The 25,772-nt window shown below is 34.1% G+C and overlaps 1 protein-coding gene across 1 annotated transcript in view; it reads right to left on the bottom strand.

Annotated features, from left to right (window-relative positions):
* The window catches only part of LOC150093859 (short transient receptor potential channel 5-like), a 60,853-nt gene extending 35,785 nt beyond the window's left edge, over positions 1 to 25,068 (bottom strand). The window contains exons 1-2 of the mRNA XM_090412784.1: positions 24,948 to 25,068; positions 3,870 to 3,968 (exon numbers count right to left, since the gene is read on the bottom strand). Of these exons, the coding sequence (XP_090268910.1) occupies positions 3,870 to 3,968; positions 24,948 to 25,043 (195 nt within the window). The 5' untranslated portion in view covers positions 25,044 to 25,068. The remainder of the gene's footprint in view (positions 1 to 3,869; positions 3,969 to 24,947) is intronic.
* Between the last annotated feature and the right edge of the window lie 704 nt (positions 25,069 to 25,772).

Raw genomic sequence — 25,772 nt, forward strand, 5'->3', positions numbered from 1 at the left:
ATGTCTAATGATGATCAAATGCATTTTGGGGGTTCGAAAATGTCTATTTTGATTGCTAGAGCACCCTTATCCCGTCCATAGTATCAAATGTAGTAAGTTTTCAACCTTTCTTGGGTGACATTGTCAGAAAAATAAATAAAGATCTCGATTCTAAAGCTCTGTCTCATTGGGTGGAAATGTGCTAGAACTAAAACATGCCAGCGTAAGAGGTCTTGCTAAAAAAATAAAATAATAAATCGGGAATGGTGTGATTTCACAAACCTAAACAGATAATAATAATTACAAAAAACAGAACAAATGGCATACAGCGATTATGAAGACTTCTCCACTGGGGGTGTCCGTCCATAGGCAATAAACGGAACCAGACACAGTATGAACATTTTTAAAACTTGCTTCATATTGAGTCTTTCGAGTCTATGAAAATTCCAACCTTTCCAGGTAACTTCCGCACAGTTAACTGTTAATCATTTCGAAGTGAACTGTGTACATTTTCCATCTTTTTAAATTTCTTAACACTGCGATCATCCAGAAAAATCATTGCTTTCCAGTGAGGGTCTTCCCTGTTTAAATAGGGAGCGGAGTGAGGGAAGAGGTTAGGGTGAAGGTACTCTTAAAATTGTACGCTGTTTTCAAAAAATCATTTGTTTCAATTAGCAGTTGAGAGCCGATTTTCTTAACTTTTGAGACAAATTTTAATATGACCTCATACTTTCAGGCATAGCGAGTCACAACGACAAAAAAAAAAAAAAAAAAAGAAGACTTTTAGTCATCTATAAGCGAGCTGCTGTGATTACTTTCACGTTTCGTAAATACAGTACTCATATGAACAATGTTGATTTTATTAATATCATACTAGTTGCGTGAACGCTCGGCCTATGAAGACTGACTTAAAAAAAAAAAGATGTTCAATATACAGAGCACTATCTACATTATTCAAAGGTTGAAGAGCATTGCAAATAACTTCCTGTATAACAATAGTTACACTTAATATTAACGACATCAAATACGAGCTTTATTGTTGACTTGGCTAACATACTGCCTTTGTTATCTAATCTCTGATAAATCAAACTGTTTTATCAGAAGTGACCATATGTGGTGGAGTATTACATCTTGGTTCTTACTGGGCTGAGTGGTTAACAATTCATTTTCAATACCTGTATGAACTTCTTCCGATAGCTTCCTGCCAAACAGATAAATCATTTTGGTTTGATGCCAAATCAGATTTATGCGTCCCCCATTAATATGTTCTAGATTTCCCTTTGGTGGAAGCACATCTGGCCTACATAAGAAATTTGCAGGAACAGTATATATTGTTAAACTTTTGACTTCCTTAGTAGTGGTGAGAGAGGTTCAGTGACTGAAGAATGCGACGTTTTTTTTTTTTTTTTTTTTGTTGGATGTACGCCATTCTGTCAGTCACGTGTTTTTATGTAGGATTAAGTGACAGAATCTATACGACCTTCTTGAATTGCTTGCAGGTATTTTCGGTCTTTGTTTTCCTTCGTATTCATCAATAGGTTAGTTTAACAAATTAATGTTAACATAGGTATTAATAAGCCGGTCTGGTAGCATAGCAGTTAGCGTATCTACTTTTCAGCCAAGAGGCTGCTGGGTTCGAATCCCGTAATGGGCATGAATATTTGTGATTGTTCTGTTAACTCCGTGTGGAAAGGGAATCTCAGACCTTACCACTTCTTTTAGAAGAAGACTTCACTCCCACTCATGAAGTACGGCAGTGACCATTACGTCATATGTTGACGTCACATGTGAATAACTAGCTAGGTATTGATATGTTAGTTTTTTCTGGAGAACAAACTAACTTTGTTTGGCTAGAGAAAGAGTTAAATACGTTTGAAAATTGAAGTGTATTTTTGTTGTCTTCTATTTCATTTCATCCCCTTTTTCAGAAACTCAGCTCTAACTATCTTGCAACAAATTATTAACTAAAGGTTCTTTCACTCTATCTTACACAATAAAATGTAAGTCACAAATAACCTAGATCTCAAAATAATATAACGTAAACAATATGCTATAAACATGCTATGAACAGTAAATAATATAAGTTTCATTTCAGTTACCTAAACAAAGTATCTACAATAACTTTGGCAGCCGCCAAAGTTATCTCATCCAGCAAAAAAAAAAAAAAATAATAATAATAATAAATAAAAATAAAATAAAATAATAAATAAAAAAAAACATTAAAATGTTTATGTGTGTATATATATGTGTGTGTGTGTGTGTGTGTACACACACACAAACATTTTAATGTTTTTTTGTTTTTTTCTAAACTACAAAAAAAACATGTTCACTAGGCATGCGCCCAGCTGCTAATGACTTAAATGCGCACAGACATGTTCCACGCTTAAAAACACAACGTCTGCTTCATATTGAAATATACATAAACTTTTTTGAATAGATTTCGTATTCTGTCTGTAAACTTAGCGCATTCCACTAGTCGATTTATCAACTTTACTGGAAGAAAAACCAAATTTGCCTGAAACAAAAACCTTAAAACCCACATATGAGAATAGGCATCTCGTATTTCGACGCTTTAGTCGAAAAGTCATTATAAACATGTCAAGTTCTAGACGGGTTTTAAATCAAGAATACAGCTGAATGGCTAAGATGATCTATGTAAAATATAAGTATGTGCTAAACACATTTCATTCGAGAATTTACAATGTGTCCTAATATTGTAGTAAAATAAAAGAAAATAATTCGCATGAAAAGAAGTGAAGGTGACTTCATTGATAATGAAGATTTAACAGAACCCTAACTTCAAACCTTATTGCATTCAAATTTAGTTACGCATTGTTTTTATTAAAAACTTCGCTGGCGATATTTTGAAGTACGTGTTCAAAATACACAGATCTTTTTTTCTTTTATTGCAAGATCCGAATTTTAATGACAGATATTTCAACCACATTTACAAAAATAATCTTGTACAGAAAATGCCATTTGAGCAAAAGGAACCAGTTCGTCGTTATAAAAATCTGATTTTTTTTTTCAGACAGCCAATCATAGAAAACGACTATGTCCAGATGAAAGGAAGGAAACAAGGGCTTATCAACACTGTAGAAAAGAAAAGCTTCCTGTGTAACCGACAGAGAAGAGATTGGCGTGAGACTGAGAAGAAGGAGGGTCATCTGTTAATCAAATGAGCCGGGTAATATCGATTCTTTAAAAGAACTGAGGTCAAACTGTCTCAAATGTGTGAAGAATATTCGAAAGTTGACGGATTTGGGAGTTTTATGTATTTATCAATATCAATAAAAGAAAATTCAATATTTCAATAAGTTCAAAGAAAAAAAAATGATCATTCGGATTTTAACTATCAAATCCGAATGATCATTTATTTTTTTAACAATCATATTTTAGTTCTTCATTTCAAAGCTTTTTCTAAGACACATTTCATATGGTTTTTTATTCTGTCCATCCATCATGATTGTAGTTGTGTGTAGGTGAAAGTTTGGGTGAGATTATAAGACCACAAATTTCGAATATCCTTTGAAATTATTTCCAAATTCCCAAATTAATCTCCAAAGTTTAATGTTCGTATAACTCATTGCAATACATGCAATTCGTTACGAAAATCAAATATACACTGTAAAAATTATTTTTTATATAAAAAAAAAATACGTTACATATAATAATAAAACCAATTTACAGGTTTAGATTTTAATGAACAGAATTTTGGTAAACTCTACAAAAATGCATGCAACTCATAATTTACAATAATAAGGTAATCTAAGAAGACATTCATGAAATGAGAAATTATAGGTATCATGAAGATGTTTAAATTTCTTTAGAAGCAAAAAAAAGATATAATTATTTTCTAAAATGACACATATATATCGAAAAACACTCACCTCTAAGAGTATTTTCACTTGATCAATATTGCCATTCCTTACAAGAGTCAAGAATTGCTTCTCTTCTTCTTTTAAATCTTCGTCCACGAAGCTTATCCTCTTTGAAATGAAACAAGATTCAGTACATGTTTCGTTGACATACGCCATCTTCAAACTAATAGATATTTATCACAAGGACGCAGACTATATTTAAACGTCTAAATATTTGTAGGTGAATACGAATTCAGTATATTGGAAACTTTCAAGTGTTGTGTTTTGGATCTCATTCGGTAAAACAACACAGTCTGGAAGAATAAAAAGAGGCGGAGTTTTCTCCATTGTTCCACAAATGTTTCCCCCCTCCCTATCAACTCATTTGCCATTTATGAATCCACAGTTCGTATTATCCTAAAAGAAAAAAAAAGGGGGGGATGTATAAAGGACGCCTCTTTTTTCCCCTCTGAAAACTTGTCATTCAATCGGTTTTATAAATGCACCTGCACTAATACTGTTGTGAATAACGTGGCATATTTATTTTCTAGCGAAGCACCTGCTACCCACGTGATTCGATACATATGCGTTTGATAGGTGTGACAGAGAATGCAATTCAACCGTGAATATGACATTGTAATGCAAGTGGTGGCGAAAGAGTTGAGAACTATGGAAATGTGTTAAGGAGGGGTTAAATTGAAGCATTCCAAGTTTTCGCTTGCGGTAATACGCATCACCTGTTTATTTTGTTTGTTTAATGCTGCCACCACCCGGGAGAAAAATTTCTTTCCTGTGTTATACTATATATCGCCATATTAATCACCATCAAGTTCATTAGCACAGGAAACGCTCTTACAATAGACAGTTCCAAGATTCGGATATATAACGCTAATATGAAATTCAACTTAATATTCGATTCATTCCTCAAGCAAAATTATGTTAAAAAAGTGTTGCTTTTCATCAGAAGGTATATTACATAATTATCATGATTACATAAGCATTATTCTTTCTCTCTCTCTCTCTCTCTCTCTCTCTCCATATTCTAAACTTTTTTTTCAGCTTACCGCGCGATGTAATTGTTCAAGTCACTGAGTGCCATTCAGTGTCTTAGCGAAAAATAATAAAAATAAAAATAAAAATTTAAAAGAATCGCAAGTAATATGTCAGTGGACTTTCTGTCTTTATCGAAAAGACTTGGGTTCGATTCCCGTCTATGACGTGAGGAACCTTTATCTGGTCTCTTTCGACTAAAGATGAGTTAGCCCAGGGATTCCCAACCCTATACCCGTGGGCAGCATGGCGCCCTTCGACCAATTTGTGTGTGCCCACCGCTGTTCAACCGTGTGCCGTATACTTTGAAATAATCACGCAAAACAATTCATGGCATGCGTTAATGACACATGACGAGTATTAAACGCATACAATGTAAAGTAGATGCGCATTCGAAGTTGTTCATTCCAGTTTAAGAACTGGAATATCATCATATTCTCCTAATTATGAAGCACTGGCCAATGAAATGCAATGCCAAAGATCACACTAACTTACATATATATATTTACATTTTTATATAATGTAAACTTTGTATGTATTCATTTAACAAACGAATTCAAAAAATTTGCTTGAAAAAATAGATGGTGCCCGTCGCCCTACCAGTATTTTAGAATGTGCTGTAGGAAACAAAAAGGTTGGGAATCCCTGAGTTAGCCGGTCCCATAGGTTTTCTCACCCGAAAACTTGGATTTTTCGTCGATCAGAACAGGCAAATCGGCCTCGTGAACACACATGGATTTACAGTCATAATATATATATATATATATATATATATATATATATATATATATATATATATATATATATATATATATATATATATATATATATATATATATATGCACACACCTAATCCCTCATTAGGAGGGCTCAAACCATCCCCCCCAAAGGGACGGGAGAAGAAAGGGGGAATCCCATACGAATAAATAAATAAATAAACAAGACAGGTGATTTTTTAAAGTTATCAACTATATTAATACAAAAACTTTTTAAATTGATAAAATTGGAAAAATATCTACATTATATTTTTGTATGTTGTATAGTATCATATTACAGTCCGCGCGGTTAGCCTAGTGGCTATGCGCTTCGCAACCATATGCCTGGGGAAGGAGTGTCCTGGGTTCGATTTCCGTCGACAACGTGAGGAACTTGAGGATCTTCCTTAGGCATAGCCAAATTAGCCGGTCTTGGGCGCGGGCAGTAGGGCTTTTTCCCCATATAAACTGGCGGAAAAAAACCCTACTAGGCGACAGGTCGGTTGGGAGTGGTACTAACAAGTAGTCGCATCAAAGTAACACGCGGACCCTGCATAGGAAGCGGGAATAACGCGTAGTGAAAGAAGAAAAAAGAAGATAGTATCATATTGCAGTGGCTATTATGTATTGATAATAGCCAGTGTAATAATTCAGTTATACTTGAATTGCATGTAACGAAGTGTTATTCCAAATAAATCTCATTTCAAAATGAGTTCGATGGCTGATAATCAGGAAAGCACTATCTTAACTTAATTTTTAGGGTTTGAAAAATGAAAATTGAAGAAAAAACTAATACGGTTGAGAGACACGTTTTTACATGTTGCCCAATTTTTGGAGTTCCCCATGCACTGCAGTAACCTTCCATACCACTTTCATCTGTTATTCAGTGTGAATGTTAAAAAGTCCTTAAAACTTAAAATATACTAATATGGTTCAGTTACTGCTTTAAAAAATTCCCTGATATTTCTGAATTTATATGAATTCATTTGATGTACATTTATTTTCTTCTTCTTCTTCTCCTTTTCAAAGATTAGGCGTTTGCCTGTTCCAGCTTCACTGGTCTTTCCATCTTGCCTTGCTGCTAGTCCCCCCCCCTCTCTCTCTCTCTCTCTCTCTCTCTCTCTCTGGCTTTCCCTTTGGTCTATGTCTATGTCTCCTTTCGGTAGACGATATCTTTACATTTCTCTCTATATTCCTTGATCATTTATATTATAAATATCTTTCATGTGCGTTAGAAATATCTAGTTCTTTTCCGATGTCTTCATTGCAGTTTTGTGCATCCTTTAATTGCTCTTAAAAATCTTATCTCTGAAGCGCTTGTATTTTGCTTTCATGTCTGTTTTTTAACAGTCCATGTTTCTGAACCGTATAACAGAGTGAGAATGACCATTACTTTATAAAATTTTAGTTGATTTTCTCGTCTTGTTTTTTTTTTTTTGTTCAGTGTCCTTTTAATTGTTCCCCCGAATTTCTGAAATGTTTTTATTTTTTCATCTATATCTTTAAGATATGTTGTTATGCAGCCTAAATCTTTGTCATCTATTCTATTATTTTATTTTCTATAACTATTTTTGATCTAACATGTTCTCGACCTTTAAATGCCATGACGTTTGTTTTCTTCTGTGAAATTTTTAAATTGTATTGTTCGCTTATTTTCTTTAATATATATATATATATATATATATCAATTAGTTTTTAGTTTACTTGATCCAAAATGGAGATCAAACGAAGATACATCAGCTTCATAGATGTTCACCCTTATCTTAAAAACTGCTTCTTATATTCCCCACCCTTTATATTCTTGCATTCAGCTTTTTTTTTTTCACTGTAGCGTAAGTAATGAATACAAGCTTGTGCGTGAAGCTAGATTTCATGATATTGTCTTACATGATGAGAGGCAGATATTTCTCTACATCTTTCCCTAGATATCCCATAATGCAGAATACACGTTCTGAGACACTTTAGTTACCCTATATTATGGAAACAGTTAATATTCAGTATGCTCATGTATCTCACAATTAAAATACTTAGTACTTAGAATCACACGCAAATTTTTATGGTTCCGGGTCGGGTATAATACGATATAATATACTGTATTATTCGCTGTGCTTCTTTTTAACTTAACATATCCTGATGAGGATTGTATTGCTAATATGATAGAAAAATTACGAAAATGATTTGAACGAATCATAAAAGGGTAAGTTTTGTGCTTGATTGTATATTTCAATCAGCCTATATATATATATATATATAACACAGTTCCGATTGTTACAGAAGGTTGCAAGTGATGTCTATTGCTATATAGTTACGTTTTTATTTCAATTGTTCTTTGTAAGAGGAATTTTTTTTTATAATTATGAATAGTTTCGGCAATTTCTGTTCATGACAAGACCCAAATCCATAAATACTAAATGTATGCCAAAGTGATTTAAGATGATTCTTACTAGAAAAAATAAATAAAAGACTGCTACTTTCCATGTTATATCCTGGGAATTTTAAGTACACCTATAATTCACTCAGGGCGAAAATTCCAGACCTATATCAAGAATTTTCATGATCATGATAAAGGTATGATAATTTTCTTCGTCTTAACAGTTATGCAAAGTAGAACTTTGTTTAGTATTCATATCATTATGAATGAATTCGTTAATTTAATTCTTTTTATTTATAGAATTTTCGGCTGTTTCATAGCCATTATGAATACAATTATACGAAAACAGCCACAAAAAAAGAGAATAAAAATCTGCATTAATAGATATCCAAAAATAAATTACAATAAAATAAATACATTAATAAAATATTTTAAATATAAAATTAAGTAATTATAATTTATAGAACACATGAATGGTGAGTATTAGTCAAAATTTAGAAAGTTTAAGGCAATCGTTTTTGTTAAAGTTTGGATTGTGAATGTGCTTCACATCTTTCTTTGTACAGTCTTATCAGAAGAATACAACTTTTATGTATTATTTTGGTCTTGTTCCAAAGAATCCTGTGTTTTGTAGATAATGCGGGACTTGCTAAACTGGATTTATTGAGTTCTTTAAGAGAAATATATTCTTGATGTTCTCCAGACGAATTTCTTCAGAACGACCAGTCTGCCAATAATAAGATAAGCCTCAAGAGCAGTGGATTCAGTAAACGCCAAGATAAGAAAAGGGAGGATATTTGTCTTTAGGAGAGATAAGGAAGGTATTAAGTTTATGAAGTGGCTGGAAAGAGACTTGTAAGTCACTCTGTCTTTTATCAAAGCTATCTTTGTGTCTAGTGCTTATAATACAAAATCTATCGATAAAATAATGATTATAGCGGTTCGTCATAAGCCGCCTCAAGAAGTTACCAGAATTCGTATTCTATTTGTATTGAGTTCAGATCTTATTCGCGTTTTCAATATTGGTATTGTAATATTCATCTTTCATTAGTTGGGATTTGCATTCTTTCTGACTAATATTTTTGACATTTTTATTTCTTCTTCACCTTCATATAATTTAGTAAAATAATTTTTCCGTTGTTCTCTTTCCACGACTGGTATATTTAGATATTCACATATTTATTTTCTTTTACTTCCGATCATTCTCTGTATTTGTTGCTGTGCTCCGTAAAAGTCATCTTCTTGTTTAGAGAAGCCTTCCCAATATTTCACTATATTAGTCTTATTTTGTAAATGTTCATTAAATGCTTTTTTCTTTCTTTCTTTTTTCTTTTGACTGCTTTTATTTCTTCTGTATACATGGGATACACTGTCTTAATTGCTCTTTTTAGTCTATTGCGTGCATGCGTGTGTGCAATAATAATTATTATTATTTCGAGGAACTAGTACGATTAAAATTTCATCGGTGACGTCAAAAAAGACGAATTCATTGAATGACCTATTTAATTAAACTTGGAGTAGTTTTTTTTTTTTTTTTTTCTAGTTCTGTGAATAGCGAATAAACTTATATATATAATCTGTATGTGGGATAAATTTAATACTGATTTAAAGTTTCTTAAATTTGGGTTACTTAGAACCCGAATACAAGATATTCGTTTCCATCCTATAAGAAGAAGTAAAAACCTATTGAGGACCCTCTGAAGCCTTCCTTCTACGGAATATTTCAGATTTTCATCACGTGCAAGCAATGGAATGCTGCTCACTTAGTGGAAATACTATACGCAGTACACTCTGAACACTGTGATTTGTGTCGTGCCATGGGCCCTCTTACACAACGATTCTAAAAATAAATACTATGTTTATTCTAGATTTCAAGGTATCACTGCTGAAATTATTTGAAGGAATAATAAAGATTAATTCTAAAACTTAAATCTGAGATTCCAAATCTTAGTTATTCCGATGAAAGCCTTCGGGTTCTTAGGCGACCTATAAAGAAACCCATCTAAAGTTATTGGAGAGAAAACAGAAAACTTGTTGCGAAGAAGAAGACGGTAAGAAATGTCGCAATTACGCCGGTTTGTTTACGTGTAAGAACACACAAGCTGTCTACGCCCCCGTCAATGAGAAATGCTGCCGGCTTTAGCGATTGGGCAACACATTTCCAAATGTAGGTGAAGCGTAATTGTTTTGTTTTACAGTCGACCGATCTCATTTCTGTGTGCGAACTTTAGTTTGATGGTGTGTTTTATTTCTTCTGTATTATGTAAAAGTTTGTGGGGGGAAGGCCATTTTTCTAAAGAACTACAGTTATGGAAACGTAAGAGATATGTTTGCGAAGATATACAAATAGAACGTATTAAGAAGGATCCCCAGGAAGGGTGTAAAACGGAAGTCATATTTTCTTTCCCGGAGAGTATCGCGAATCCCGGTTTCCAAAATTAATGCTGAGGTTTTAAAATTTTATTTGATTTTATTTTATTAATGTATTTTTTACACTCTTCGTTGCTTTGTGAATGCAGTTAATCTCATGTTGAACGGACGAATATTTAGATTATATTTTATATTTTATTAAATACTTGTCTTTTATTTCGTCATCACTGGTACTTACCTTTACGGCCCACGACTGATCGAAGTATCCTTAGCTTACATAACCTTAATTTATGTATATAAGATCATGAGAAGTTTATGATGGGAGTCTCCGTAGCTCAGTTGGCGTAGCAAAGCCTTTTGATGGGAAAGATCAGGGTTCTAATCCCGTTTTCGATATGCGGAACGTTTTCTAGATTTTTTTCATATAGTGAATTAGCCCGTCTCATAACGGTACCAGAAACTTGGATTTTTCGTCCTCAAAATAGGCAAATCGGCCCCGTAAACGCACGGATATACGGCATAAATACTTGCCCTTAGGGGGGGGGGGATTGTCGCAGAGGAGTGGTTGCATTAATTCACCGTGACCCCTTAGGGGCTAAGGAATTAATAGGTTGAAGAAGAAGACGTCTATGATGGGTAGTTAGCTTATTGCATGTATTTTGCCGTCAACATCGCTGTTTACTTATTTTGCGGATTGAAAATCCCTTCCACTTCCGGCTAACTCACTTTCCCCTGAAAAGCCCTTATGAATCCTGGACGTTCTTTGCATCCTGGACGACATTCACCTAACGAAACCGATTGAGCTATGGAGGCTTCTGACTAGCCTCGTTTAATTCTCTAATCACGTGTTCTAATTCTTTTGATGACGTTGTTATTAGTATAATATCATCGCGAATCATAGATTATTCAAGCACTCTCCACATATATTTATTCCCCTTTTCCCCCCTTTAGTAAGGAAATTTTATTACACTTATCATATACACTCAGACAGATCTTATCAGACTCAAATAAACTGCATGAAGTTTTTAAATTTTTTTTTAAAATAATTTAATTATGCAAACGCATTTCACCGTAAATTATATTTATATGTAGATACAGCTCTACTTTGCTATTTTTATTTTGATTTTTGTACATAATAACACGTTATTTACTAATTTATCTCTTTATTACCACTTTTTATTACCTTGAGTAGTACTACAATTTTTGATTTGGTGCAGTATGACCTTTGCTGTCCATGCGGCGATGAATCGTAAATCAATCAACCAATCCAATTTAGTTTTTTCATAAGATATTCGAAAGCATATTTACGAATAGTTTAGCTATATACAGTATACTTGTATAAGACTGAGAGAAGAGTTACAAGTCTATATATATGTGTGTGTGTATTCTTGATCTTCTACTCGGTGATATATTTTAAAGAATAAATTTTAAATGACTTTAAACCGAGATAAAATATTAAATTTTAATGATAATGATACAACTAGTTTCAGCCTTTTGCAGCCTTCTTCAGGCTGTAAAAGGTTGTGTTCCACTAAAGTTAGAACACAGTAATAAAAAATTGAAGTTACAAAAAACTGAGAATTACAGGCAAAAAATGCAATACATAATTGACACAAAAAGCTGTATTTTTCAACTCGTTCTATCTAATGTGCTATTGTTTGTTGTATGCGTGCTTGCAGGTTCTCGTGAGCGCCAGTATTGAACAACTGCAACATGGCTATCAGGGATGTTATAACTCAAATTGCTGTTCAGATGTTCGGGATTAAGGAGGATTTCTCTGGACTCCACGATTTTCCTTTCAAACTCATCACTACAGTGAAAAATATTTTCGGATTTATCCCAGCAAACTGAGTGACTTTGTAGATCATCATGAGGATTGTTTGAGAAAAGAACATGACTGGATAGCGCAGATGCATGCGATCTTTTTTAGAAGATGTCTCTCTTATGCTCCTCAATACGCAGTTCAACAGATTTGTTAGTCTGTCCAAAATAAGGAATATTACAATCGCACCATAACTTGTATACACCTGGATATTTCAGGTTATGATGAATAGGCTTCGGATGGCTTATAAGAGAACGGACTTTAGGGAGTGTAGCGAAAAACGTCCTGATGTTGTATTTTCTAAGGACTTTAGCCCATTTATTGGAGACTGAACTAATGTATGGGATGGAGATGCTGCCTTTAAAATCAATAGTTTCCGTAGTACGCTGCCTAGGAGGATCCAGAAGAAATTTCTTAATTGTTTTTTCAGAATATCCATTTTGTTTAAAGATAAGAGAAAGTTATTCAATTTCTTTTTGGAGTTCATCTGGTTCATTTAAAAGAGATCGTGCTCTGTGTCCTAAGGTAGAAATAGTTCCGAGTTTTGTGGTGGAAAGTGATGAGATTGACAGTGCAGATATCTGTTAGTATGAGTGGGTTTTCGGTATATAGAGATTTTAAATCTGTCAGAGCATCGTGTAAGAATTATATCCAGGAAAGGAAGGCAGTTATTTTGTTCTAGTTCGGCAGTGAATTTTATATTAGGATGCTGGTTGTTAAGATGTTGAAGAAAATCCATGAGAGATGTGTGTCTGTGACTCCATATAATGAAAATGTCGTCAACATAAGCCATCCGAATATACATGATTAGCATGAGAACGTTGTAGTTATATTTAAAGCTGTTCTTTCGTTTGTTGCATTGTTAGATAGTCATTCAGCTGTAATCATGTACTGGCGTTCACGTGATGCTGCAAGCATGCACTCTCCCAACAATGCAACAAACGAAAGAACAGCTTCAAATACAACTACAACGTTTTCATGCTAATTATGTATGGAGACTCTCTATGTTGTTCATAGTCTTTTAACCTTCAGTATTTAGTGTTTTTTTTTCCTTCTTTTATAATGTCACCTAATAAAGGCTGTTACAAGCCGAAACTAGTCGTGTTTTTATATTAAAACCTTTTTACTTAAATCTCGATTCTAGTCATTCACTTCTTTATAAATATATATATATATATATATAGGAGTGTACAATTCCCAGGAGTGTACAAAATCACGTGTGACTACGGGAAGCAATACTATGGCCAAACTGAAAAATCCATCCTCCTACGTCTGGAAGAACACCAGAGGGACATTGCCTACAAAAGAACTGGAGCAAGTGCCCTGTCAAGCCATGTACTGTTTTCAGTAAACACAAATGATGAAGGCCGTCAACATGAGGTAAACTGGACAGCAACTTCAAACCTTCATATTTGCCGTGACGAGGTGGAGCGCCGCATAGTCGACTCTAAGGAAATTGTTATGGACCCTCATCACATAAATAATTACCTCAGCTATAATCTACCGGACTCTTTCAGCTCTGCTATCCGATATTGGCACACTCGTGAAATCAGACGCACGCAGCTTCCTAACAATAGAACTTCAACACGGACTGTAGCTACAGTTCAAAGCTAACTGAATTTTGTAATAGTCGTTTTTATAGTGATACGATGTTTCTTATAATGTTTATTTGCTTTCTATGTTCCCACGGCTGAAGAAGTCGGACAATCAGATGAAACATGTTGCGTTTTGAATAAATTTAATTGTCAGTATATATAAATATGAATATATATATATATATATACAGGATCCGCGCATAGTATTTTTCTTGTGTGTGCGATTAATGTTTGGCGCCTTTCCAAAAATGTTTTTTTTTTTTAATAAAGTGTGAATAAAACGAACAGGAAATGAAAAACAAATGAAAATCGCTTTACAGTATAATGTTACCTACGGATTAGTCCTGCTTATACACATTTTTTTCAAGTTATATAAATTTTCAAAATAATATGAAATAGTAATATAAAGTTAAGAGATTTATTCAAATATTCTTTATTCTGTATATTAATTTTGCTAAACGGGACTCGTCTGGCTTTCATTTTAGCGAAATCGTGTTGCAGTACATCAATGATAGATTGAGCAATATTATTTTCTATTGAAATTAGTGCCAAACCATTTAGTTTTTCTTGACTCATGCTTGATCGAAGGTAGTTCTTCATTAATTGTAATTTAGAAAATGTTCTCTCTCTCTTAGCAACTGAAACGGGTAAAGTCAATAGTATTCTCAATGCAATCAGTGAATTTGTTATAAATCCACTTCAAAACCGTTTCTGGTGTGCTATTTTCTTCAATTTTTCTAGATAATAATTTCAGCTCTATTTGCGATTCTTCTGCTTCAATGTCCTTGTTTTTTTGTCACTTAATGCTTTTTCTAATGAACTACATTTTTCTTCCAATTGTGGGTCTTCCATGTTATCACATTCTGTAATGTTGTACAAAAATTCAAAGGGCTACTAAATGAATTAAAAGGCTGATACATCTTGATTCATCAAAAAATAAAGAAGAACTATTTTAGGTATATTTTCGTAAATTTTAATCAAAAATTACAGTGATATAATCGGGTCCAGGATACAATTTCAGAATTTATTCGTTCGTTTCCGAGAAGATCTGAAGGGGCCCGAACGGAAAACGACGTACATTCATAGTTATATGTACCATTCTGTACCATTCGTTGTTTGTTTAAACTCTTATCTCATATTTTTGACATATTTTAGGCTCCTTGCGGCGCCTGTCTATATTGCACACTTATATATATATATATATATATATATATATATATATGTATGTATGTATTTGTCAGGTGTTCACTATTTCTTATATAAAAGGATGTTTTTTTTTCTAGTATTCTAAATTTTAACAGTTTTTTTTTTCCTTTCTTAAATCACTATGTACAATTCTGCCGGTTTATTATTATTATATAATAAACCAGCCTTGTACAGACCTCCATGGAGTCAAGAGACTCATCATAGGAGATCTCACTCTCACATGCACAGCTCATCACACCTCGACTTAAATGCATTCACTGTCTCTACATTCACCATACTCTGAGGCAATGCATTCCTATCACTTGCCACTATCCATGAAAAAAATCTACTCCTCTCCCCTTGCTCACGCTAACCTCATGCACTTGAACAGATATTCTATGAAAAATCTCATCCACGTTAATCTGATAATTACCCCTTACCAACTTATACGCTTCGATCATGTCTCCCCTCTTCCTTCTCTCCAGTAGGTTCTGTAATTTGCATTCTCTCAATCTGGCCTCATATTCCATAATCCAGAGACCAGAAACCGACTTAGTCAATCGTCTCTGAACCCTCTCCAACAACTCATCATCCTTTTAAAAACCAGGAGACCAAATCTGTGCACAGTAATCCATATGCAACCTGATCAAAGCCTTGTACAATGGAATTATAACATTCTTACTTCTACACTGACGTGTAGAAGTAAGAGTAAAAGGAAAAGCAAAATGTACACGAAATTTTAAGTCCCTATCCATCATCATCCTCATATCTTTCATTTGCTCTACTTCCTCTAAAATATCCCCACCAATTCTATATTCTGCATCCCATCTTTGCTTCACAAATTTTAAGACCTTACACTTTGTAACATTAAACTGATATCCCCACACACTCGCCCATTCAGATAGTCTATTTAAGTCCTCTTGCAAAACCACAACACCTAGTCTACTTCTCAACTTTGCATCATCACCATCTAAGTCCTTTCCAATTTTATTTACATACAACTTAAACAACAATGGCCCCAAAAGACTCCTGGAGCACAACACTAATGAATTTCGTCTTCTGGGAAATCACTGTCCTATACACAACCTGCTGATATCTATCATCTGTTCTATTTTAACTACCAGTTTGTCATATGGCAGTATATCAAAAACCTCTGCAAAATCAAAATATACTACTGTATGTGTAACCCCCCCCTTCACTAATGTATTAGTCACCTTGTTATAATAAGTAAGCAGGTAGCTAAAGCACGATCTTCCTTTAGGAAGCCCATGTCCACTAATGAAAGTTATGCTGCTGTCAACCCAGTTCTGAATCATTGTTCTTACTAGCTTCTCCAACACCTTGACCACAACTCCAGACAAGCAGATTGGCCCGTAATTCGAAACCTTAGTTTTATCACCTTCTTTATGAAGAGGAAATTTTTTTCCATCTTTCCACTCCTTTGGAACTTAGGCTAATCTAAGACGTGTTAAAAATGTACGTTAAAGCTGTTGTTAACTCCCTGGAACATTCCCTCAAGACACGCGGTGATATACCATCAAATCCCATGGCCTTCTTGACTTAATTCCTCATATGCTCCTGCTCACTCGCCGTCATTGATTCCTCCCCATTACCGCTGCTCCCCCCATTGTTCTACATTGTTACAATCACAAGGATGGAATACTTTAATGAACTGCTTATCATCACGTATTGAATAAACTCCTTAGGATTTCTTTTAGTGTCATTTGCTGGCTGCTGCTGCTCATGCTCTTACTAAGTGAGTCACCTTCCTTCGTTGTTCTTTGTACTCCTCATGTAATTGATTATTTCAACTCATCTTGTGCCGCCTTCTCGATGTCTTTTTTCCTCCAGACTGCATGCTTCACCTCTTCAGGCATCCATTTTAGCCCTGTCTTATTTAATTTCTTGACCTTTGGAATACGCTCAGTCGTTGCCTGTGCCAGATAGTTCCTGAGCAGAGACCAAGCAGTATTGATTTCCTTCTCATTCAATTCCTCATTCCATGATATCGCCCTGCTGCCTGAGTTTGCCATAATCACCCCTTATAGTTCCACATACAATCCATTCTCACAAAAGTGAGATTGGCGTACTGCTTAAGGTGTTCGTCCTTTAAAAGCTCAAGCTATTCATTCTCTTTGGTTCCTGATGTCTTCATTCCCATTTATATTACCATAGTTGAAATCGTCCATAATGATCACCCCTTTCTTATTAGCCAGATCAATTTGTCTAAACATTTCCTGCTCACTGCCTTCCACATTGCCAGGTCTATAGCAACACCCTACTAAAAATTTCGTCCTGTCCTGCTCTACTTCAAAACCACTGTCAGTATTTGCTCCTTACATCTCCACCCTAGATGAGCACAACTCCTCTGTCATCATCAATAGCACTCCTCCTTTCCTTTTGCCTTCTCTGTTCTCACCCAGTGTCTCCCTGTCCACTCTGTTCCTTCTCTGTCATTCTCTTCACTCTTGCCATTCACTTCTCTCCATTCGCAAACCCGTGTAGCCCATCTCTTTTATACAGCTCTATCCGTCTCTCAAATTCTTCCCACATATTCACAAAATGAACTCATCACACAACTCTGTTAGCATATTATTCATAATCTTCGCTCGTCTTCTCGACTCATGAGTTGAAATCATACCTGGGCAACACGCTGACTATCCTTACCTACCACCACTGTTATCTTCACTTTCCTTAACTGCCTCGTGACATTCTTCTTTACATTCTTCTTGTTACCAGTCAAATCATTTGTGACAACCAATGCTGGCACAAATGATTTGACTGACACTCCTCTTATCCAATGCCTCAATCGCCCTGCTCATTTTACCTCGGAAAAACAGACCTTGCACCTTTTCACTCACCACGCCTCTTGTAGTCGAATCTCCGTACTGTGTCACTCTCAAAATCATTCCATATTTCTTTGAAATCTTTGATTCCATTCTTCCTCGCATTTCCATGCAAATCCGTAATTCTCCTCAATTCATTCCTTGTACGTTTAATCTCTTCCCTCATCTTTACCCGCTCCGCTTTCAACCCTTCAGTTACTTTCTCACTGCAACTCCACTCCCCTTTCGCCCGCTGTCTTACCGTTACCGTTCAAGCACTCGGCCGTACCGCTAACTCAGCTTATTCCCATAACTACATCCACGAATTTTTGTCCGCTGCTTTTATATTCAACTCCAGGTGCCTTTCCATTTTTCAGTTTCGTAAGTGCATATTTTACTTCGTCACTCTGTATATTCATTATAATTTTCAATGTCTATTCCTTTATTGTTATTCTTTATTCCTTTCCCCCAATGTGTACATACTTCTTGATAAAATTTAGCTATAATCTCTACATTTTTCTTTTGCTTATTAATTCATTGTCATTTTTTACAATTGTCAAAGATTACCAGTATCATCTTGGATAATTTCAAAAATCATCAATATTATCAAGAAGTTTTCTCGTTTTCTTCATAGTGTTATTATTTTCTGTTGTTGCCCTTATCAGTTTTGTATTACAATTTCTGCATCTTGTTTCATATTTCTTACTTTTATCTACTGGACTTTTTTGTTTCTTTTATTTAAATTTGTTCTCTTTGAATCCTCAGATAAATGTTCAACATTCCTATTGTACTTGTTCAAATTTAAATTCGCTACTGAGTCCATTTTTAATGTCTTTTCTCAAATTTACCAGATTTTCTTCCTTTTTTTTTATTTTCGTAACTTATAAATTTCTTCTTCTGCTTCTTCTTCTTCTTATTATTATTATTTGGCTTTCCATTCTTAAATTCATTGCTATTTTGAAAACTAATATATAATCTTTGCTTACTGTTTATAACCTGCGTGTCTTATATAACATGCCTGTTAATAAATAATATGCATATATAGTATAATTTGTTTCATTCTCGCTAGTTCCACTGAGATAATCCCCAAGTTTCATTTATTTCGAGGTTTCGTTTTTTTTTTTTTTTTAAGTATTCATAATTTTTAGATTTCTTTCATCAGCAAATTACACTATTATTTCTATTCTTTCAATTTTAGTATCTATAATATTAATTGTTAAATAAAAAATATAATATTTACTTTAAAAATACTTTCATATATGGTATTTTTTAAATGAATATACTTTATAGTATACTATACTGTTTTTAAATTGTTACTTATCACATAGCTCTGACATTATACGAAAGCGACTGAGATTTGCAACAGCATTATCATTAAAAGGTCTCCAAGATTTAGCTAAAATTAAATTAATAATTAGTAATTTAGCAAACATTAATTTTGTTAATTTTACTTCGTGAATAATAAGTAAAGGCTTATATTTGTTATCTCTCCGAACCGTTGCCAACTAGGTAGTACGCCCTCCATAATAACACTTTTCAATAGTTCAACTTTTTTAAAAAGATATTTTGCCGTACTGTATACTGTTAGCTGCGCTCGATTGCTATACGGCAGTGGCGTTCAACCTTTTTTACTACGCGAGCTACTTTTCTATAAAAAGTTATTCGGCGATCTACTCTCTTATATAGATCACGTTCCCCCAACCTCATGTCTGATTAAGCACAAATAAACAACTAAAAATAAACAACAACTAAAAGCTTTATTTGTGTATTTAAAAATTTATTTATCACTTTTAATTATTTTAATACAACAAAAATATATATATATATATATATATTGGAATAAAATATTTATTTCTCTATTTTGGAAAACCAAAGTTAGAAAAAACAACAGGTTGATTACGAACTCACAAGTTACAGGAAATGCTGGTTGATTAAAAAAAAAAAAACGTTTATGTGAAATTTCGCCTTGTTTGAATCTCGCAAAATTTTCATAGTCAAGTTAATATGAAGAAGTGGCCCAATCGCAGACAATCATCCAAATGATCATTTGTACTTTGGTTTCTTAATTGATTTTTTTATGACGGTCATATTTGAAAAAGCGGATTCTGACAAGTATGTCGATCCGAAACACGACAGAATTTTTCGCGCAATATCAGTTAACATTGAGAATTTTTCTGTGCATACTTCCAAATGACTTCATTGTTTGTTGATTTTAAATGTAAACTATTCTGAATGCTTATTATCTCGAGTTCTACTTCAGCTTGGTTTATATCAAACTGCCCACTAATTTTATTTGAAATTTCTGTGATGTTCAAGTTTTCTTGAAATGGATTATTGATAAAAGATACAATCATTTCAGTTTTATTAAAATCTTTAAATCTTGAATTTATTTCTTCCTCAAGAAATTCTATTTCACCAATAAATTCTTTTAAATCATAGCGAAGCATTTCTTGATTTTGTTCAAAAAAAATTAACAAATATGGGAGATGTCTAAATTCGAGGTCATTTATATTTTTCTTTAATAAAAGTAAGTATTGCTGGAAGGTTTTTATTGAACTTAACATATCAATTAAATTTTTTTCTCTACCTTGTAACTCTAAATTTAAATTGCTTAATTTCGTACAGAAATCTACTAAAAATGATAAGTGTAACAACCATCTTTTATTACTCAATTGTGGATAAATATCTCCTTTTTCATCAAGAAAAATTTTTATATCGTTAATTAATACAAGAAATCTTTCTAAAAATTGACTTCTGCTGAGCCATTGAACATTATTGTACAACATAAGTTCCCCATCATCATCTGCCTGTAATTTAAATAACCGCCATTGCAGGGCTTTTTCTCAAACAGAATTTACAATTTTAAATGTAATATCCAAAACATCTTTTGTGTTTAATCTTTTACTACACAGTACTTGTTGGTGAATAATACATTGGTACGTTAAAAAATTCTGGATATTTGTCATCGTTTTTACATAATGAAATGAAGCCTGATTTATTACCTATTGTTGCAGGAGCACCATCAGTAGTAATAGACACAAATTTAAAAAGCGGAAGTTTGTATTGTTTCACAAATTCATCAAATGCCGAAAAAATGTCTTCTCCCCTAGTCCTTCCCAATAATGGTATCATTTTCAAAAGTTCTTCTTTACTTGAATAATCTTGAAATACCATTAACTGAGCAATATCAGTGAAGTCGTTTGATTCATTAAATTGTAATGAAAACGCAACACACTGGTGAATGTCTGACATTAACCTGACCTGGAAACTTTTCTCCGGCAATTGGAACTCTTCCTTCCAGCAATTTGAAACCTTGTCTGCGGCCTAGACGTAGTCTCTCTCTCTCTCTAGCGACGTCTCGAACCGAGAAGCTCCTTTCTGGAAGCGGGAAACTCCTCTCTCAAGCAACGTGGATCCGGGCAGTCTCTCTGACGGCGACTCTGGACTGGGCGGCCTCCTCTCTGACAGGAACTCTGGAACCGGGACCCCTTCTGCATGCTTCAGTCCCTTTTTATTAGGCCTCCTCTGAGACCTCGCATGAAATTTTGCAACCCCCAAAGAATCAGTATGAGTCCTTCATCTTAAGTTTCAAGTTCGGCACGCCTTTTGTTCTCCTCCGCTTTCTTTTGATTATAAGTTGGCGGCCATCGCAAAGTTGTTTGACCTCTTTCTGACTGACTTCGGCGATGTTTACAGTTAAAGCCTGCAAGCCTTTCTCATACATACAAGTTTCAATAACAATCTTTCTAATGCCGCCATGTACAGCTTCGGCGAAAAAAAAAAAAAAACATTGCCTTTGTTTTTAACACTCTAACATATTCTTATTAAAGCAGTATATACAGTTAGCTTCAAAAGAGTTATTTACAAAAACATCTAATACAAACTATACCAAGACAAACAAAGTTTATTTTTTTACAATATTCACATGGGACTTAACCTAAGTAGAAAATCGATGTAATGTGCTTTGGAATATTTAATATTTAAGCTACAATCGAGTTTTTACACTTTGCTTATAATCGTATTCACTCGGCTCGCTGTTTGACTTCCACTCATCCAATTAATTCATTTACCCGGACTTATAAGAAAATTACTGATTTGACAATTTTAACGAAAAATGAATAAACAATAGCAATACACTTAAAGTGGATTAAAAATAATACAAATAATGATAAATAAAATATTATGTTTTCAGTTTTAATTAAATTTGTAAGTAAGGAGGAATACACAAGAGATCGACCAATAATCGCTCCGCGATAGACGGGTTGAACATCCCTGCTATAGGGGAATAAGAGAAGGAAGTGAATGAAGTGTTATACAATTTCGGAGAAAGTTACATCACTAACCGGAAAGTTCCCGCCAGAGAGGAGACCGCTGTACGACACTGTAATTCTTTGATGGTAGGTGACGTTTATTTCGTTTGTATTCTTGATGACATTCTTCGAACTAACTTTGACCCGATCATTCGCAAACGAAAAACAAATTTCCTGGTGAGACATTAGTGAACGTTTATGGTTAAGAATGACTGCTAGAAATCATATTGAATCCGACAAATGATTTTCGTTGATCGTATGCATACGATATGCCAAGTATGCGAAGATAAAGAAAATCTCGGAATTATTCTATTATACAAAATGAGGTTTAATTATAACAATTATTAGACGTTATGTAATTGTAATTCTAGCGAGTCGTCTGAAGAAAATAACCGCACTCCTGTAAATTGTATTATTATCTCTAGAACACTTGCACTGCTCACTTCAGTTAGCAATTCCTAATGCTTGTTTGCAGGGGCGAATGCTGGTCTTGAAATTCACGCTTGCTCTTGTTACCATTCAGGGAGTGAGAGGTGTGATTGAAGTCTGATTAGCGGAATAATGAATTACTGACCACTTAAAACTATATATTTAGAAATTTATGTACATTTAATCCTACAAATACAACATTTATTTTACAAATGATATTCTATCTTCTTCAATTTAGCTACTTGAATACAAATTCTACCCTACGGTTCTTCTTTATGAACTGGTGAATAACATAGTCATAAAAAGGTGGTTGTAACTTAATTTTCCAAGCAACACGCCCACTTGTAAAGGCTGACTGAAGCTCACTGGCTAGAGCTACTTTGACTACGTATGTCCTGTGTTTAAGACGACGTGAAGGGAGCGGAAATGGCTATGCGCGCGCATGAAATCACAGTGCTGCAGCGAGGATCTGGAAGCTCCGACAACCGAGCAAGCCAAGGTAGCTTTGACTAGACGAGCAAGCATCGGCCTTCGATACACAACGCAAAGCTCAATTATTGCCGCGCAAGTTTAAAACGTCTTCTGTCTACAAAAATAAAAGCCTAAACGGAATGTTTATAAATGCATGCATTTATTAACAAATAAATAGTACTTCTTTCTCAATTAATGAGCTTGCGCAACAAGCATGGAGAATTCGCCCCTGCTTGTTTGCTTTGGGAATCATATTGTAATATTATCTCTTAAAAGCCAAAGCAGCAGCTTTGGCTTTTTAAGGAGATAGAGCGTTTCACGGCTAGGCAATCGAGCGTACTACGTGGTGATATCCAACCAAACGTTGAGTCACGGGCACACAAATTTATTCACAGAAATTAATAATGTAATATGGTCCCTTTGGCCGTAATAATTGCTTCAGATACCATCGAAGATTTTTCTGCTAATTGTCGCTATAAAAGCAGTGGTACTATGCTCCACACCTCCTTTAAAATTATCCAAACGTTCATAGGGATGAAGTATCTGTCAATTCATATCTATGTTATATCAATATTATCTCAATATTATATCAATTTCAATGGACTCTTCACATCCATGTTTTGAATAACTTATATATACATCAAGAACGGTAAGTTGGTTAAAACATTAGTAACACAAGTCAACCGCTCTTCTTAGTCCCCTAAAGGTGAGAGAGTTGTCTTGGTCGTGCCTTAATTACTCATTTATTAGACAGATATTCTATATGGTTCCAGTAGGATTCTGTGCTTCTAGGTGCTGGTCACTGAAATGTTCGATGTCATTCTCTTTAAAGAGTGTGTGTGTGTGTGTGTGTGTTTACTTTCAGACATGGAACGTAATTGTATTGGTAAGTAGGGGGGTTACGAGAAGCATTCAAGAAAATCAATACAACTCAGGAGCCATGATTCCTCAATCTATTCATAACAGGTGTAGCAGATACACATCCATACTTAAGCGTTAGGACAATACGCGAAAGTAAAAACCGTTATTCCTAGCATCCTCCATATCTGATAAGGCCAATCAGATTGGGAGAGCGTTTAAGGTGACTCATAGCTCTATGGGATCGATGTATTTACGTTGTTATTAACAAAGGCTTGTTCAGATAAGATAACTATCCTTCTGAAGGAGTTATCTCTTGTTACCTATGAGCTCTCATTTCTTCAGCACTTTATCAACTATAAACTTGAGAACGGTTAATCTTATAAATATTATAAATAGATATATTGAATAAATTGTGATTCACTGTATTCAGCATGGTATCGAAATTAGACCAGGTGGAGTTTCAGCTTAATGATTACTAAAATAAGAGTAAAGCTGATTCTACATCATCCGGGTGACTCTTGTGCTCATGTTTTATTAACAGTTTCCGATTATCTTATTTTGGCTTTTCAGGATTAAATTATGCCAATCATTACAAAATGATTGGCATAAGTTAAGTATCAGGGAAGATTTGAAATAAAAAAAAGAATGATAGAAAATCAAATAATGCATTTCCATCAAATTTTCCGTGCTTAAACTAACAAGATATTTGTCAGCATGGTTGACACTAACATTGTTAACCATGCGTAACTTCTTCTTCAGCACTGTTTATTTGTGAATAAACAGTGTTAATAAACAGAATATTAATAAAAAAAACTGACTTCTAAAAACCTTAATTTTTATGGAGTTTCTTTTCTTCCAAATTATACATAACTTTGCAGCCAAGTTTCATTTCGTTAAGCCGGACAATAGTTCAGACGACTGACTTAAGATCGAAACATTTATTATTCCAGTAAAATAAAAATATATTAACATCTCATCAAATGAGTTAATAAATTAATAATTAACGATTGGATTTAATCATTTAGTAAGTATAAATTTTGCTTTGCATATTTAGTATGACTAACCTGCATAACAGGAGCATCTGTTAGATCCAATAAGCTATCTTCTGCTGTCTCGGTTTCCTTCATTGGCCTCATGTTACACACAAGCTCAGTTATCATTAAATCTCTTAAGCCTCGTGTAGAGTACTTTTATTGGTAAAGAATGCGCACTTACCGGTTTGACGACTTATTGCGGAAATGACGTTTTTCTTTCATAACCTAAAGCGCAATGCATTGAGATGTAATGAACTATTCAAGAAACAACTTATGATAAGCATTTCATTGATGCCAGCACGTACACTGAGCAAGGTTCTTTCCTAGAATTAATGAAGGAAGTAAGAAGGGTGGGTGGGGGAACCAGGAATTAACTGTAGCCATGGTCTAAACTGCCGCTTACAAGAAAAAAAAAAAAAAACTGTACTGCGTGCACTAAAAGTTACAACTAAAGAAATCTACTCTCAGAGAGAGAGAGAGAGAGAGAGAGAGAGAGAGAAACGATTGCCTCAATGAAATTAATATTATATTATAAGTTATACATCATCTGTGTTAATTATGTGTTCTCAGGCTGGTTTCTATTTTACACGAGCCAAAAACTAAAAATCCTTGTCACATAAGACTAGGGGGTCCCATTTGTCCCGTTTTTCCCGGGACAGTCCCGTTTTTTATAAAAATGTTCCGATTTAATTCCAAAAGTGCCGCTTTTTTAAGTATTCTTCAGGAAAAATGGATAAACGGATTTTATCTAGTTTTTAGTACCAATTTCTATTACCATATTGATAATAATAAATTTTATTTATTTATTATTTATAATAATAATCATTAATATTATAAATAATATAACTAACTAAT

This window comes from Typopeltis vanoorti, chromosome 23 (assembly GCF_054136105.1).
Source record: "Typopeltis vanoorti isolate ZY-2024b chromosome 23, IOZ_Tvanoo_1.0, whole genome shotgun sequence".
NCBI classification, from domain to species: domain Eukaryota; kingdom Metazoa; phylum Arthropoda; class Arachnida; order Uropygi; family Thelyphonidae; genus Typopeltis; species Typopeltis vanoorti.